Genomic DNA, 15,209 nt, shown 5'->3' on the forward strand with positions numbered 1-15,209 from the left:
TGTTGAAAGTGAAACAGCCAATCAGAGCGATTTGTAATATTTCACCTATGAAAATGGCGAAATATTACAATCCAGCCATGGCCGATGCTGCAATAGCATCTGCCATGGCTGGAGACCCCGATCTGCCCCCACCGCCACCGATCGCCCCCCCAGTCGTCCTTTCTGCCCCGATCTCCTGTCCGCTCCCCTCCTCCCTCCTGTCCGCTCCCCCGGTCCTCCGATCCCAAACACCCCCCCCGTGTTCCGATCCCACCCACCCATACTTACCTAGCTTCGATGTCCCTCCCGGTGTCCAGCCGTCTTCTCCATGGGCGCCGCCATCTTGAGGCGCAGTGCGCCCGCCAAATCTGCCAGCCGGCAGATTCATTACAAGTACATTTTGATCGCTGTGGTAGGTTCTATCGCAGCGATCAAAATAAAAAAATAATAAATAACCCCCCCCCCTTTATCACCCCCATAGGTAGGGACAATAATAAAATAAAGAAAATATTTTTTTTTCTTTTTCCACTAGGGTTAGGGTTAGAACTAGGATTAGAACTAGGGGTAGGGTTAGGGGTAGGGTTAGGGTTACGGGTAGGGTTAGGGTTATGGCATGTGCACACAGTGCGGATTTGGCTGCGGATCCGCAGCGGATCGGCCGCGGATCCGCAGCGGATCGGCCGCGGATCCGCAGCGCATCGGCAGCGGATCCGCAGCGGATCGGCAGCGGATCGGCCGCGGATCCGCAGCGGATCGGCCGCGGATCCGCAGCGGATCGGCCGCGGATCCGCAGCGGATCGGCCGCGGATCCGCAGCGGATCGGCCGCTGCGAATTCGAAGCAGTTTTCCATCAGGTTTACAGTACCATGTACACCTATGGAAAACCAAATCCGCTGTGCCCATGGTGCGTAAAATTCCGTGCAGAAACGCTGCGTTGTATTTTCCGCAGCATGTCAATTCTTTGTGCGGATTCCACAGCGTTTTACACCTGTTCCTCAATAGGAATCCGCAGGTGAAATCCGCACAAAAAAACACTGGAAATCTGCTGTAAATCCGCAGGTAAAACGCAGTGCCTTTTACCTGCAGATTTTTCAAAAATCGTGCGGAAAAATCTCACACGAATCCGCAACGTGGGCACATAGCCTTAGGGTTAGGGTTGGAATTAGGGCTAGGGTTTGAAATAGGGTTAAGATTAGGCTTGTGGTTAGGTTTACGGATAGGGTTAGGGGTGTGTTGGGGTTACAGTTGTGGTTAGGGTTGGGATTAGGGTTACGGTTGGGATTAGGGTTAGGATTAGGGTTGGAATTAGGGTTACGGGTGTGTTGCGGTTAGGGTTGTGGTTAGGGGTGTGTTGGGGTTAGGGTTGTGATTAGGGTTATGGCTACAGTTGGGATTAGGATTAGGGGTGTGTTGGGGTTAGTGTTGAAGTTAGAATTGAGGGGTTTCCACTGTTTAGGCACATCAGGGGTCTCCAAACGCAACATGGCGCCACCATTGATTCCAGCCAATCTTGCGTTCAAAAAGTCAAATGGTGCTCCCTCCCTTCCAAGCCCCGACGTGCGCCCAAACAGTGGTTTACCCCCACATTTGGGGTACCAGCGTACTCAGGACAAACTGGGCAACAACTGTTGGGGTCCAATTTCTCCTGTTACTCTTGCAAAAATAAAAAATTCTGGGCTAAAAAAATATTTTTGAGGAAAGGAAACACTTATTATTTTCACGGCTCTGCGTTATAAACTTCTGTGAAGCACTTGGGGGTTCAAAGTGCTCACCACACATCTAGATAAGTTCCCTTGGGGGTCTAGTTTCCAAAATGGAGTCACTTGTGGGGAGTTCCTACTGTTTAGGCACATCAGGGGCTCTGCAAACGCAACCTGATGCCCGCAGAGCATTCCATCAAAGTCTGCATTTCAAAACGTCACTACTTCCCTTCCGAACCCCGACGTGTGCCAAAACAGTGGTTTACCCCCACATATGGGGTATCAGCGTACTCAGGAGAAACTGGACAACAACTTTTGGGGTCCAATTTCTCCTGTTACTCTTGCAAAAATAAAAAATTCTGGGCTAAAAAAATATTTTTGAGGAAAGGAAACACATTTATTATTTTCACGGCTCTGCGTTATAAACTTCTGTGAAGCACTTGGGGGTTCAAAGTGCTCACCACACATCTAGATTAGTTCCTTGGGAGGTCTAGTTTCCAAAATGGGGTCACTTGTGTGGGAGCTCCAATGTTTAGGCACACAGAGGCTCTCCAAACGCGACATGGTGTCCGCTAATGATTGGAGCTAATTTTCCATTCAAAAAGCCAAATGGCGTGCCTTCCCTTCCGAGCCCTGCCGTGCGCCCAAACAGTGGTTTACCCCCACATATGGGGTATCATCGTACTCAGGACAAACTGGACAACAACATTTGGGGTCCAATTTCTCCTATTACCGGGTACTTGGGAAAATAAAAAATTGTGGGCTAAAAATCATTTTTGAGGAAAGAAAAATTATTTTTTATTTTCACGGCTCTGCGTTATAAACTTCTGTGAAGCACCTGGGGGTTATAAGTGCTCACTATGCATCTAGATAAGTTCCTTGGGGGGTCTAGTTTCCAAAATGGGGTCACTTGTGGAGGAGATCCAATGTTTAGGCACACGGGGGCTCTCCAAACGCGACATGGTGTCCGCTAAAGATTGGAGCCAATTTTTCATTCAAAAAGTCAAATGGCGCTCCTTCCCTTCCGAGCCCTGCCGTGCACCCAAACAGTGGTTTACCCCCACATATGAGGTATCAGCGTACTCAGGACAAATTGGACAACAACGTCCGTGGTCCAGTTTCTCCTTTTACCCTTGGGAAAATAAAAAAATTGTTGCTAAAAGATCATTTTTGTGACTAAAAAGTTAAATGTTCATTTTTTACTTCCATGTTGCTTCTGCTGCTGTGAAACACCTGAAGGGTTAATAAACTTCTTGAATGTGGTTTTGAGCACCTTGAGGGGTGCAGTTTTTAGAATGGTGTCACTTTTGGGTATTTTCAGCCATATAGAACCCTCAAAATGACTTCAAATGTGAGGTGGTCCCTAAAAAAAATGGTTTTGTAAATTTTGTTGTAAAAATGAGAAATCACTGGTCAAATTTTAACCCTTATAACTTCCTAGCAAAAAAAAAAAATGTTTCCAAAATTGTGCTGATGTAAAGTAGACATGTGGGAAACGTTTATTAAATATAATCCTCTAAGGGATATACCAAAACGAGGATAAGAAGTGATTAACCAATATGTTTAGATTAAAATTACTATTTATTAATACAATTATTAAAAATAAGACAAGGGTACAAAATGTAAAAAAGACAAAATCTTATCTTATTCCATGAAATTTTTAGATTCAATATGTTATAATTGCTTTTTGCACCTAAGGGGAATAGTTTCTCATGCAATTTCTTTATGTAGTATTATATCAAGTATTTAATTATTGTATTGGCTGGCTTCCCTCTCCCCTTACTATTTGGAGGTCCCATTTTTGTCTTTTTTACATTTTGTACCCTTGTCTTATTTTTAATAATTGTATTAATAAATAGTAATTTTAATCTAAATATATTGGTTAATCACTTCTTATCCTCGTTTTGGTATATCCCTTAGAGGATTATGTTTAATAAATGTCTTTTGAAGTGACTCTTGGGCCATTAATCTAATTAGGACTATGATAATGAATGTGGGAAATGTTATTTATTAACTATTTTGTGTCACATAACTCTCTGGTTTAACAGAATAAAAATTCAAAATGTGAAAATTGCGAAATTTTCAAAATTTTCGCCAAATTTCCGTTTTTTTCACAAATAAACTCAGAAATTATCGACCTAAATTTACCACTAACATGAAGCCCAATATGTCACGAAAAAACAATCTCAGAATCGCTAGGATCCGTTGAAGCGTTCCTGAGTTATTACCTCATAAAGGGACACTGGTCAGAATTGCAAAAAACGGCAAGGTCATTAAGGCCAAAATAGGCTGGGTCATGAAGGGGTTAAATGGGAAATTGGACTTTTCTTTTTGCGGTTGCCGTTATAACGTTAACGGCGATCTGGGGTCGGTAAAAATCGACCCGAATCATGTTTTCTGGGGTCTCAACTAGGTGCGTATGAAAGCGGAGAACTTCGACTTGTTGGTAGAACGGATTGGACACCTCATCGCAAGAAATTTTGAATGATTATCTCTTTAATCCAGATAGTCATACCATATAAAAACCATTAATAAATAACATTTCCCACATGTCAGTTTTAAATTGGCACCATTTGTAAAATGTTATTTTATTTTGTTAGCCTTTTAGGAGGTTTAAAAATGTAGCAGCAATTTTTCATTTTTTTCAAGGAAATTTACAAAACTTATTTTTTTTAGGCACCTATCCAGGTTTGAAGTGACTTTGGGTGTCCTATATATTGGAAAACCTCCAAAAGTGATAACATTTTATTGTTCAAAATATTTTTATTCAATAAGCAGGAGAAATGTACAAACATTGTAACGGTAACCATTGATAATAATGTTAACATTCTACTTCTCCCCATCAGTAGCTCCACTACCTCAGTGGTGATACCACAGCAGTTATACATCAATTTATATACAATGTGAGAAGGGCCAAAGCAGGTCACCCTTACATAAAAGAGCAAACAAAAATAACAAAATACCTTAAGAGAAAGAGAAAGAAAGATAGAAAAAAGAAAGAAAGAACAGAGATCGGTGCAAGTACAACGATAGGACTCCAACAGCTCACTACTTAGTAAGTTCCCATTATGAGGGGCGAGGCAGTACACCCTGTGTCACCCACGTCTGAAGACGTTGTGCTTCTTTAAATTGTATCCACGGATATCACTTCGCATACCAGTTGACACCCGACCTGTCATCAAAAGCCCTCATCTCCTCCATCCTACACAGCACATCCAATGCCTCCACCCATTCTATCCTCCTCGGCGCCACGGGAGACCTCCACAATCTGGGTATGATTTGGCGCATTGCATTCATGAAATACGGCAGTATACTCTTCTTATTTTTGGACACAGAGCCTGGGAAAATTGACAATAAAGCTATCTCCGGTGTCGCCTCTACTTGTTTGTTTGTAATATGATTATATAAGGCAAATATGTCGTTCCAGAGGGATCTGACACCACTGCAACTCCACCATATATGTAACATGGATCCCACCGCCCCATTACACCTCCAACAGGCGTCTGATATCGTCGGATCAATTTTATGTAACCTAGCAGGTGTTCTATACCACTGTGTTATAATTTTATAATTCAGCTCCTGGATTCTACAAGACACCGACAGCCGATGCGCGCATGTGAAGGCCCTCACCCACAACTCAGGCGCAATCTTTGTGCAATTCTCTTTGCCATTGTACTGTACACCTGAGAGGTCCATCTCCCATCCCCCCAGACACTATCAAACCGTATATCAAGGAAATAGAATGTGTCGGACCCTGAGACATAAAACACAACAGCTCAAAAGGAGTGGACATGCGGTACGAGCCCTCCAACCCCAGAGAGCCAAAAGTGATAACATTTTAAAACAGCACTCCTGGACATATTGAAAACTGCGGTCAGGTAGTTTATTTACCCTTAAGGTGGTTTTCAGGAATTAATGTAAAGTGGCATAACCGGAATGAAAAAGTGCCTCCAACTTCTGAACAGGCTGTTATAGACGGAAGACTCTAAGGCCGCTTTTTGGCCATGAATTGCCATGGCAAACATCAAGACCACACAATTATGATCTCGGGGCGCCGATGGAATTAAAAGAGGGAGCCCCCACACTCCCTTAACCATTTAACTATTTATATGATGTAGTCATTGACAGCAGCATCTAAGGGGTTAAACAGATAGGCATGGTGCAAATGCTGATTGTGGCTAATGCAAAAAGTTGTCAGCTATAGTGTACAGCTGACAGCTGCTGCATTGCCACTTGTATGGGGATGCCAGTCGCTTATACTTTAGGACAGTAAAAAGACGTATTGGCGGTCATTAAGGGATTTAAAAAAAAAAAAAAAAACTATGTAGGAGTCACATACCTGTCCATTTGTTACTCTTGTAAAAATGGTGTTTTTGTCTTGGAGCTTTAACCCCAGATCTAAGAAAGTTAATTTATTTGTGCTCACTTCAAACTTGTCATTTGTAAATAAAGCTCCAGAGATCCGGTTGTAACACTCAGGAGGCACAATACCTCTCTTTTTTGGCACAGCACACCAGTCGAATCTAAAATAAAATAATGCAAAGTTCAAACTAAAACACACGTCAAATATCAGAAAACGTAAAAGGTTTCCCTTCTTTAGGGTATGCCATTAATGTTAGCCTTCACTCCACAACATTTGGATAGTAATAATTCTGTAGACAACTAGCGATTGAAACAAAATTTGGAGGTATATGAACTAACAATATGAAAACACCATTGACATCCTTTGTTTGTACGGAGGCAATGGTGTATTTACATTGCGCTACATTAGCAGTGTACATTAAAGGTGTACATTAGGAGGAATATCAGATAAATATCACTTTAAAAGTAAGCAGTATACATTTGTATGGATGTGATATGAAGTTTTGATACACTTTCAAATACTAGCTTCTGAAATTTGCAATGAATACTTAACTTGGCATTATGGCTACGTGGGTGACATCTGCTCCATGTGTGTGATCTCAGGCCCCCCACGTTTACCCTTTTGGGCATTTGGAAAAGAATAAGGGAGGACAAAGTTTAGGATCACAGTGAACAGACACTGTGTTGGTGACTACACAGCGATAACAAGATTTGAACAGTATCACAGAGGACGGCTGTCAGGGCTGATTCTGTGAATTGGTGCTGCTCGCTGCATTAAAATATGTGGAGTGCATCATGCATTAGATTTGCAGACTATCATTCGGTGGGATTATCCACTTAGGGTTTATTATGAGGTACTGTATATATTGTGATAAAGAAATATTGCTGTTTGCTATAATGTGTATTGACCAGAGCATACTGAGATATCCATAGTAGCATATTATTATTATTGGGTAATAGCTTGGTGGGGAGCAATTTAGATATGTAATACTGGTTTTTTTTTTTTTTTAGAAGATCATAAAATAATTACCGTATATTGGAATGTCAATTGTTGGCTCTGGATTACTCACTATGCTCAGGTCATTAGTTGGGTTTAATTGTTAGATTGTTTAATCATGTATGTTCATAATATGGGGATATTCTGTATATATAGGGTTAATCTTAGTGATTAATTGCAATGCTATCATAAAAAAGCTATTTTTCATGTCATACGATTCTACAATGTGTTGACTGCAAGTGATATTCCTTTATGTTCTATCTGATATGCATGCAATTCTGTCCCCTCTATGGGGCATTGTAGATGTATATTGTTATTTTTTATGCTATAGGATTCCATAATATGTCGATTTCAAATGATACTTTATTAGATCTTACCTAATATATATGTAAATTTTGCCCCTTTGTGCAGAGTAAGCTCCATGATAATATTCTGTGTGAGGACGTTTTGGTTGCGCCATAATGTGTATTTAGTTCTTCCTTTGTACGCCGGGACATGCGCAGTGATTATTTGCCCAGAGCGCCCCTGGGTCCAATCAGATGGAGAGTCTGGAGCAAGTGCATTTGAGATGAAGGATTTTGGTATGTGATCAACTAAACTGGGGACACCGGAGCATGTGCATTATGCGCAATACACAATTCATTCTGATTGGTCCTGGAAGGATGGAGGTTTGGCTACATGATGACGTGGAGTAAGCTGTACCATGACAACAGAAATGCCCTATCTGGATTGGTGGAGCGTTTGTATACATGGGAGACAAACGGCGGATATTTTGGACATTTATATCTTTTTATATTGTGCGGTCAGAATAGATATTTATAGTATTAAGGTAGTCTGCTGACCTGTGGCCAAATGGTTTGTTTGTAGTTTTGTTATATTAAGTTCTAGATTCTAAATTGTTTGTATATGTTCATGTATGGTTTTGATTGGTGTTGGATAATTAGGGGGTGGTATATGCACTATTTAAGTGGGGTTAAGCCATTTTTTGTACTGTGCTTGATAAAGATCATTGAATCGAAACGTTGCCACAGAAGGCAGAATAAAAGTGATTTCTATTTTCACCAACTTGTGAGGCGCTGTCTCTTTGACTTAAAGGCAGTAGATATCAGAAAGTCCATAAGAGTAAATTATTAAAAGATCTGTGACACTGCATTTGCTACTAAACTGTCAATAATCCCATCAGTGAATGACTATCAATTTCTAGTGCTATGTATTTTAAAGAGTGTGATAGTGTGATGTTTCCCATTTGATTTTTTCTGTTTACAATTATAAAATTTAAATTTATGTTTTACTTTTAGGGTCTTTATTAAAGGGAACCAATCATCAGTATTTGCTAAGTGAACTACAGGCACTGACAGGTTGGCGTCATTACACAACGATACCTGGGTTGATGAAATCTGTCTTGTGGTTGTTGTTTAATCTGTATTTTCAGTTTTCAGTTAATGAGATTCTCATGCTTCGGGGTGGCCTGAGGGTGGGTCTTTTTTGGCGCTTTGTTCTCATATTGATCCTTATGGACTTAAATGACCGGTAACAATCTTCAGTGACCTTCCTCCAATTTTAAATACTGCGCTGACATTGCAAATCTGACAAGAACCTCAAAACAAATTACCCCAATTGCCATCGCACCAGGGCAATCGTAAATAGCTGAGGCTAAGCACCATAATTGGTCTTTTAACAGGGGTGTGTAGACAATTATATCCCCTGAAATCAAATATTACTTCAAATAAAAGGTAAAACACAGTTAATAATGTGTTGTATTGCTATTATTGTAGACAAGCAAAACTAATCAGTGATACAAATTTTCTGCATTGTACTGTTTTATTATCACAAATTTATCACAAGCCTTACTCTTGGATTGTAGTATAAGGAATCAGTCTTCCATTCCAGAAACATTCAAAGATTGGTCTCTTCCCCCTAGCTTCTTTTTGCACAATGAAGCAATCATCATCAACGTCATCAATGTCTTCATTATCTCCTAAAATATTTCAACATACAGATAACATTCAGGAACTGTTCATGCATACTTAGTTTTCAACATTAAACATGTATACATTAAAAAAACAAAAATACCTTAATCAGTTCATGACCAGGCTCATTTTCATAATTGTTTCTATAATATGGTTTTAACATTTTTATATTCATATTGCTTTCTTTTGTGATGATATAGGTAGAAAATGTGTCAATTTTTTCACATTTTTTTTCTTTTTTTAAATACTACATAAAGGGCTACTAAAATACATACCAAATGTTCCCCTTTCTGTTATTATTTCCATACAGGAGATTATATATATATATATATATATATATATATATATATATATATATATATATATATATATATATATATATATATATATATATATATAGTTTATTTTTTATTTTTCACATCAGCGTCAGGGGTAGAAATAACAGTGGAGACTGGCAGTGGCTTTCTCCTTTTTAATTTTGTTTAATTTAAAGGGAATCTGTCACCTCATTTTGCCGCTATAAACTGCGGCCACCGCCATCAGGGGCTTATCTACAGCATTCTGTAATGCTATAGATAAGCCCCCCCCCCCCGATGTAACCTGAAAGATAAGAAAAACAAGTTAGATTATACTCACCCAGGGGAGGTCTAGGTTCGGGTCCGGCGCCTCCCATCTTCATGCGATGATGTTTTCTTCCTTGCTTCTGTTTTATTTCCGCTGCTGAGGGCAGAGCAAAGTACTGCAGTGCGCAGGTGCTGGGCCTCTCTGACCTTTCCCGGCACCTGCACACTGCAGTACTTTGCTCTGCCCTCAACAGGTCAGAGAATAACGCTTGCGCAGGAACCGAGACAGAAGGAAGAGGATGTCATCTCATGAAGATGGGAGGTGCCGGACCCAGACCTGCGACGCCCATGGGACCCGGACAGCCCCCCCCCCCCCCTTTCCCGGGTGAGTATAATCTAACTTGCTTTTTAGATCTTTCAGGCCATGTGCACACGTTCAGGATTTTTAGCGTTTTTTTTGCGTTTTTTCGCTATAAAAACGTGATAAAAACGCGAAAAAAACGCTAACATATGCCTCCTATTATTTACAAGGTATTCCGCATTTTTTGTGCAAATGTTGCGATTTTTTCCGCGAAAAAATCGCATAGCGGAAAAAAAAGCAACATGTTCATTAAAAATGCGGAATTGCAGGGATTCCGCACACCTAGGAGTCCATTGATCTGCTTACTTCCCGCACGGGGCTGTGCACACCATGCGGGAAGTAAGCAGATTATGTGCGGTTGGTACCCAGGGTGGAGGAGAGGAGACTCCTCCACGCACTGGGCACCATATAACTGGTCAAAAAATAAGAAATAAAATAAAAAATAGTCCTATACTCACCCTCGATGTCCCGCGCAGTGTTCCCGCCTCACCGCTGCACGCTGCCGTTCGGTTCCTGTAGCTGGTGTGCGGCGAAGGACCTTGCCGATGACGTCACTGTCCTGTGATTGGTCGTGAGCGGTCATGTGACCGCTCACGTGACCGTGACGTCACGGAAGGCCCTGTGCGCACAGACCAGCTATAGGAAGACGAACGGACGCCGCTTATGAGATGTCTGGGTGAGTATAAGCATTTTTTTATTTTTTTTATTATTTTTAAACATTCTATCTTTTACTATAGATGCTGCATAAGCTGCATCTATAGTAAAAAGTTGGTCACACTTGTCAAACACTATGTTTGACAAGTGTGACCAACTTGTCAGTCAGTTTTCCAAGCGATGCTACAGATCGCTTGGAAAACTTTAGCATTCTGCAAGCTAATTACGCTTGCAGAATGCTAAAAAAACGCAAAAAAACGGAAAAAAAACGCAAAAAAAAAAATGCGGATTTCTTGCAGAAAATTTCCGGTTTTCTTCAGGAAATTTCTGCAAGAAATCCTGAACGTGTGCACATACCCTCAGGTTACATTGGGGCTTATCTACAGCATTACAGAATGCTGTAGATAAGCCCCTAATGGTGGTGGCGGCAGATTATAGCAGCAAAATGAGGCGATAGATTCAATCTTTTTTCTGCCTCTTCTTACATATACTTACACACCGTGCCCCCATATATTAAATTGGGCAATTATATTTTCAAATACATTGTATTGCTTATTTCCCATTTAGACAGCATATTAGCCCCATTAAGGCTGTTGGCACACATTGCAGAGTTGGAGTGTTTTTTCCTTGCAGATTTTCTAGATAAACCTGAAGCAATCCTGATGACAGCAAAGTGAATGAGAAATCAGAAGTGTCATGCACACTTCAAAAGTATTCAACTTGCAGATTTGGTGCAGAAAATAATCTGCTGCATGTCAATTCCCCTTGTTTTTTGCCCTGCGTTTTTCACCATTGATTTAACTCAAATCAGTCAAAAACGCATAAAAAACGCACGTTTTTGCAGCAGCGTTTTTCATGCCAAAAAATGCAGAAACACCAAGGTTATTTACGGGTAGCCGGTTTTTCCGGAACCCAGGACGGCACACCTGAGAGAGGGGATCCGCCCAGCCAGTACAGTAAACCCTACTGAAAATAAAAGGGCGGTACCTCTCCGTCGCTTCAGTTGGTTTTCAGAGCATGAGAGGCCCCCCTGGTTAGTACACATGGCAATCCAACACCACATTATATTAACTAAATACACCCAAAACAATAGTGCACACCGAAAAGGTGAAAAAAGGGGGGGAATATACAGGTGCCGTCATGGGTTCCGGAAAAAACGGCTACCCGTAAGTAACCTTGGTGTTTTCCCTTCCCCCATGACGGCACACCTGAGAGACTTTTGTAGAAAGAAAACCCTTAGGGAGGGACCACCGCTTGGAGTACCCTTCTACCAAAGGTTAGGTCAGCAGAGGAGGAAAGGTCTAGCCGGTAGTGTTTGAAAAAAGTTGAGGGTGAGGACCAGGTAGCGGCCTTGCAAATTTGGTCAATCGATACCTCAGCTTTCTCTGCCCAGGAAGTAGCCACAGCTCTGGTGGAGTGAGCCTTGATGCCGTCAGGAACCGGAGTGCCACTTGCAGAATAGGACAGACTAATGGCCTCCCTGTCATCTAGTAATGGTACTTTTAGCTACCCCACATCCCTTTTTACTACCTTGAAAGGCTACAAATAGGGTTTGATCTTTCCTCCACTGACTAGTCATGGTTATATATTGTAACATGGATCTCCTCACATCTAGCATATGGAACTTTTGTTCCCCCGGATTTTTAGGATTATTACAAAATGATGGTAACATAATCTCCTGACTCCTATGAAATTTTTGGACTACCTTGGGGAGATACGCTGGATCTGGTCTCAAGATTATCCTGTCATCAAAAACCTGAGTGTAAGGAGGGCATATTGATAGAGCTTGTAAATCACCTACCGTATTTTCCGGCGTACAAGACGACTTTTTAACCCCTGAAAATCTTCTTAAAAGTCGGGGGTCGTCTTGTACGCCGGGAATCGCCTTGTACGCCGGGTGTATATGGTGGGTGGGGGGGGGAGTGATCCTGATGACGACGAGGGGGCGTCTCACAGAAAAGTGAGTATCCCCCATTACCTTATCATAGCGCTGCAGCGTGGGGTCTCTGTGCTGGGAGCGGCGGCGGCTGCTGTGCTGTGGCGGCTCCTCTTCTGCAGTGTGGGGCCTGTGGGGCGGTGGCGGCGGCGGCGTATCTTCATGCAGTCGGGGCTCCTCCGGCATCTCAGCCTGGAAGCCCCGCCGGCAACTCCATCGGTACAATGCGCTGGCCTCCGGGAAAATGGCCGCTGCTTAGATTCAGATCTCGTTGAGATCTGAATCTGAGCATGCGCAGCCCCCAGCGGCCGGGCCACCGCATCGCACCTATTGAGCTGCCTCCGGGAAAATGGCCACTGCTCAGATTCAGATCTCGTCTCCCGAGATCTCGGGACGAGATCTGAATCTGAGCAGCGGCCATTTTCCCGGAGGCCACCTGACCGCATTGTACCCATGGAGTTGCCGGCGGGGCTTCCAGTCTTTGAGATGCCGGAGGAGCCCCGACTGTATGAAGATACGCCGCCGCCACCGCCCCACAGCACCAGAGGCCCCACACTGCAGAAGAGGAGCCGCCACAGCACAGCACAGCACAGCAGCCGCCGCTCCCAGCACAGAGACCCCACGCTGCAGCGCTATGATAAGGTAATGGGGGATACTCACTTTCCTGTGAGACGCCCCCTCGTCCTCATCAGGATCACTCCCCCCCCCCCAAAAGGCACATATTCACCGGCCCTATAAGACGACATAGGGTGTATAAGAAGACCCCCGACTTTTAAGAAGATTTTATTTTTTAACTGGTAAAGTTGGGGGGTCGTCTTATACGCCCAGTCGTCTTATACGCCGGAAAATACGGTACTCTACGGGCCGATGTTAGGGCTACTAGTAGGACTGTTTTCAGGGTGAGTAATTTAGGTGATAATTCCTGCAAAGGCTCAAAAGGATCTTTGGTTAAAGCTTCCAAGACTAGATTTAGATCCCAAGGAGGGATTTTGGGAATAATAACTGGTCTAGACCTGCCACAGGATTTTATAAATCGTGAAACCCATCTATTAGATGCTAGGTTGCAATTATATAGGGCCCCTAAGGCTGAAACTTGAACCTTAAGGGTGCTAGTTGCTAACCCTCGCTGCAACCCTGCTTGTAGAAATTCTAGGATGGGACCCACTGGAGCTACATCCCCTAACGGCTCACCTAAGAAATCTAAAAATTTCTTCCAGGTCCTACCGTAGATTTTAGACGTTATAGGCTTTCTGCTTTTCAATAGGGTGGAGACTAACCCTGGTGAGAATCCTTGGCGGCTTAGTAGCGCCCTCTCAAAAGCCAGGCTGCCAGATGGAAGCCCTTCACCTGAGAGTGGGTCACTGGTCCCTGGGTTAACAAGTCCGGCACATCTGGCAGAATCCATGGGTCTGTTAACGACATCTGCCTTAGAAGGGAGAACCATGGTCTTCTTGGCCAGAATGGAGCCATGAGTATTATTTTTGCTCGGTCTTCTCTGATTTTCCGGACTACTGTTGGAATCATCACTATCGGGGGAAATGCGTAAGCCAGAGAGAATTTCCACGGTATTAGTAGGGCATCTACTGCAAAAGGATGTTCGTTTGGGTTCAGTGATCAAAATTTTTTCACTTTTTTGTTGCGTGAGGTGGCAAACAAGTCTATCTCTGGTGTACCCCAGGCCTGTATTATTTGTTGGAATATCTCGGGATTCAGGGACCATTCCCCTTGTCTCAGAATTCTGCGACTCAGAAAGTCTGCCAGTAAGTTTTCTACCCCTCTTATGTGTAGAGCTGTTAGGGAAGATAGGTGTTGTTCTGCCCAATGAAATAGTGAGTTTGACACCTCCATGAGGTTCCAAGACCTCGTCCCCCCCGGTGATTGATATAGGCCACTACTGCTCGATTGTCCGTCATGACTCGAGCATGGCGGCCCTGGAGCCGGGGAAGAAAATATTTCAAGGACTTTACTACTGCCAATAGTTCTTTTACGTTTGAGGCATAGCTCTTTTCTTGGGGGGACCAAGTTCCTTGAATTGAATGGGATCTTAAGTGAGCTCCCCAACCTATGTTGCTTGCGTTGGTCGTGATTACGTCCTCGACCGGTTTCTGCCATTGGACTCCCTTAGTGAGATGTTCCTCTATGGTCCACCATTCTAAGGAATTTCTTACATCCTGAGGAAGACATAGACTTCCTTCCAAATGCCCTCAACAGTCTTTGGGCTGACAGAACTTCCCACTGCAGTTGTCTCAGGTGGAATTGTGCCCAACCTACCGCTGGAATGCAGGACGTTAACGAGCCCAGTAGGGACATCGCTTTCCTTAGGGTCATCGCTGGTTGATGTATCGCTGCAGTGGTCAAATTGATTATTTTGGTTACTTTGTTCTCCGGGAGGAGGCAGAGTTGACGTTCTGAATCTAGTATCAGGCCCAGGAAGGATTGTACCTTTACAGGAACTAACTTCGACTTGGGGACATTTATTAACCAACCGAGTTCTGTTAGAGTTGATATTACTGCCGTTATCTGATGGGAGCAATCGGCCTCTGTCTTCCCTATCACAAGAAAATCGTCCAAGTATGGGACAATTACAATATTCCGGGAACGGAGATATGACATTACCTCTGCCATCACCTTGGTGAAGACTCTGGGAGCAGTAGATAGGCCGAATGGAAGGGCTGTGTATTGGTAAT

The 15,209-nt window shown here is 43.0% G+C and overlaps 1 protein-coding gene across 1 annotated transcript in view; it reads right to left on the bottom strand.

Annotated features, from left to right (window-relative positions):
• The window catches only part of SMCHD1 (structural maintenance of chromosomes flexible hinge domain containing 1), a 584,899-nt gene that overhangs the window by 418,689 nt on the left and 151,001 nt on the right, over positions 1-15,209 (bottom strand). The window contains exons 11-12 of the mRNA XM_077270310.1: positions 8,890-9,016; positions 6,019-6,202 (exon numbers count right to left, since the gene is read on the bottom strand). Coding sequence (XP_077126425.1) covers positions 6,019-6,202; positions 8,890-9,016 — 311 coding nt within the window. The remainder of the gene's footprint in view (positions 1-6,018; positions 6,203-8,889; positions 9,017-15,209) is intronic.

This window comes from Ranitomeya variabilis, chromosome 6 (assembly GCF_051348905.1).
Source record: "Ranitomeya variabilis isolate aRanVar5 chromosome 6, aRanVar5.hap1, whole genome shotgun sequence".
Lineage (NCBI taxonomy): Eukaryota > Metazoa > Chordata > Amphibia > Anura > Dendrobatidae > Ranitomeya > Ranitomeya variabilis.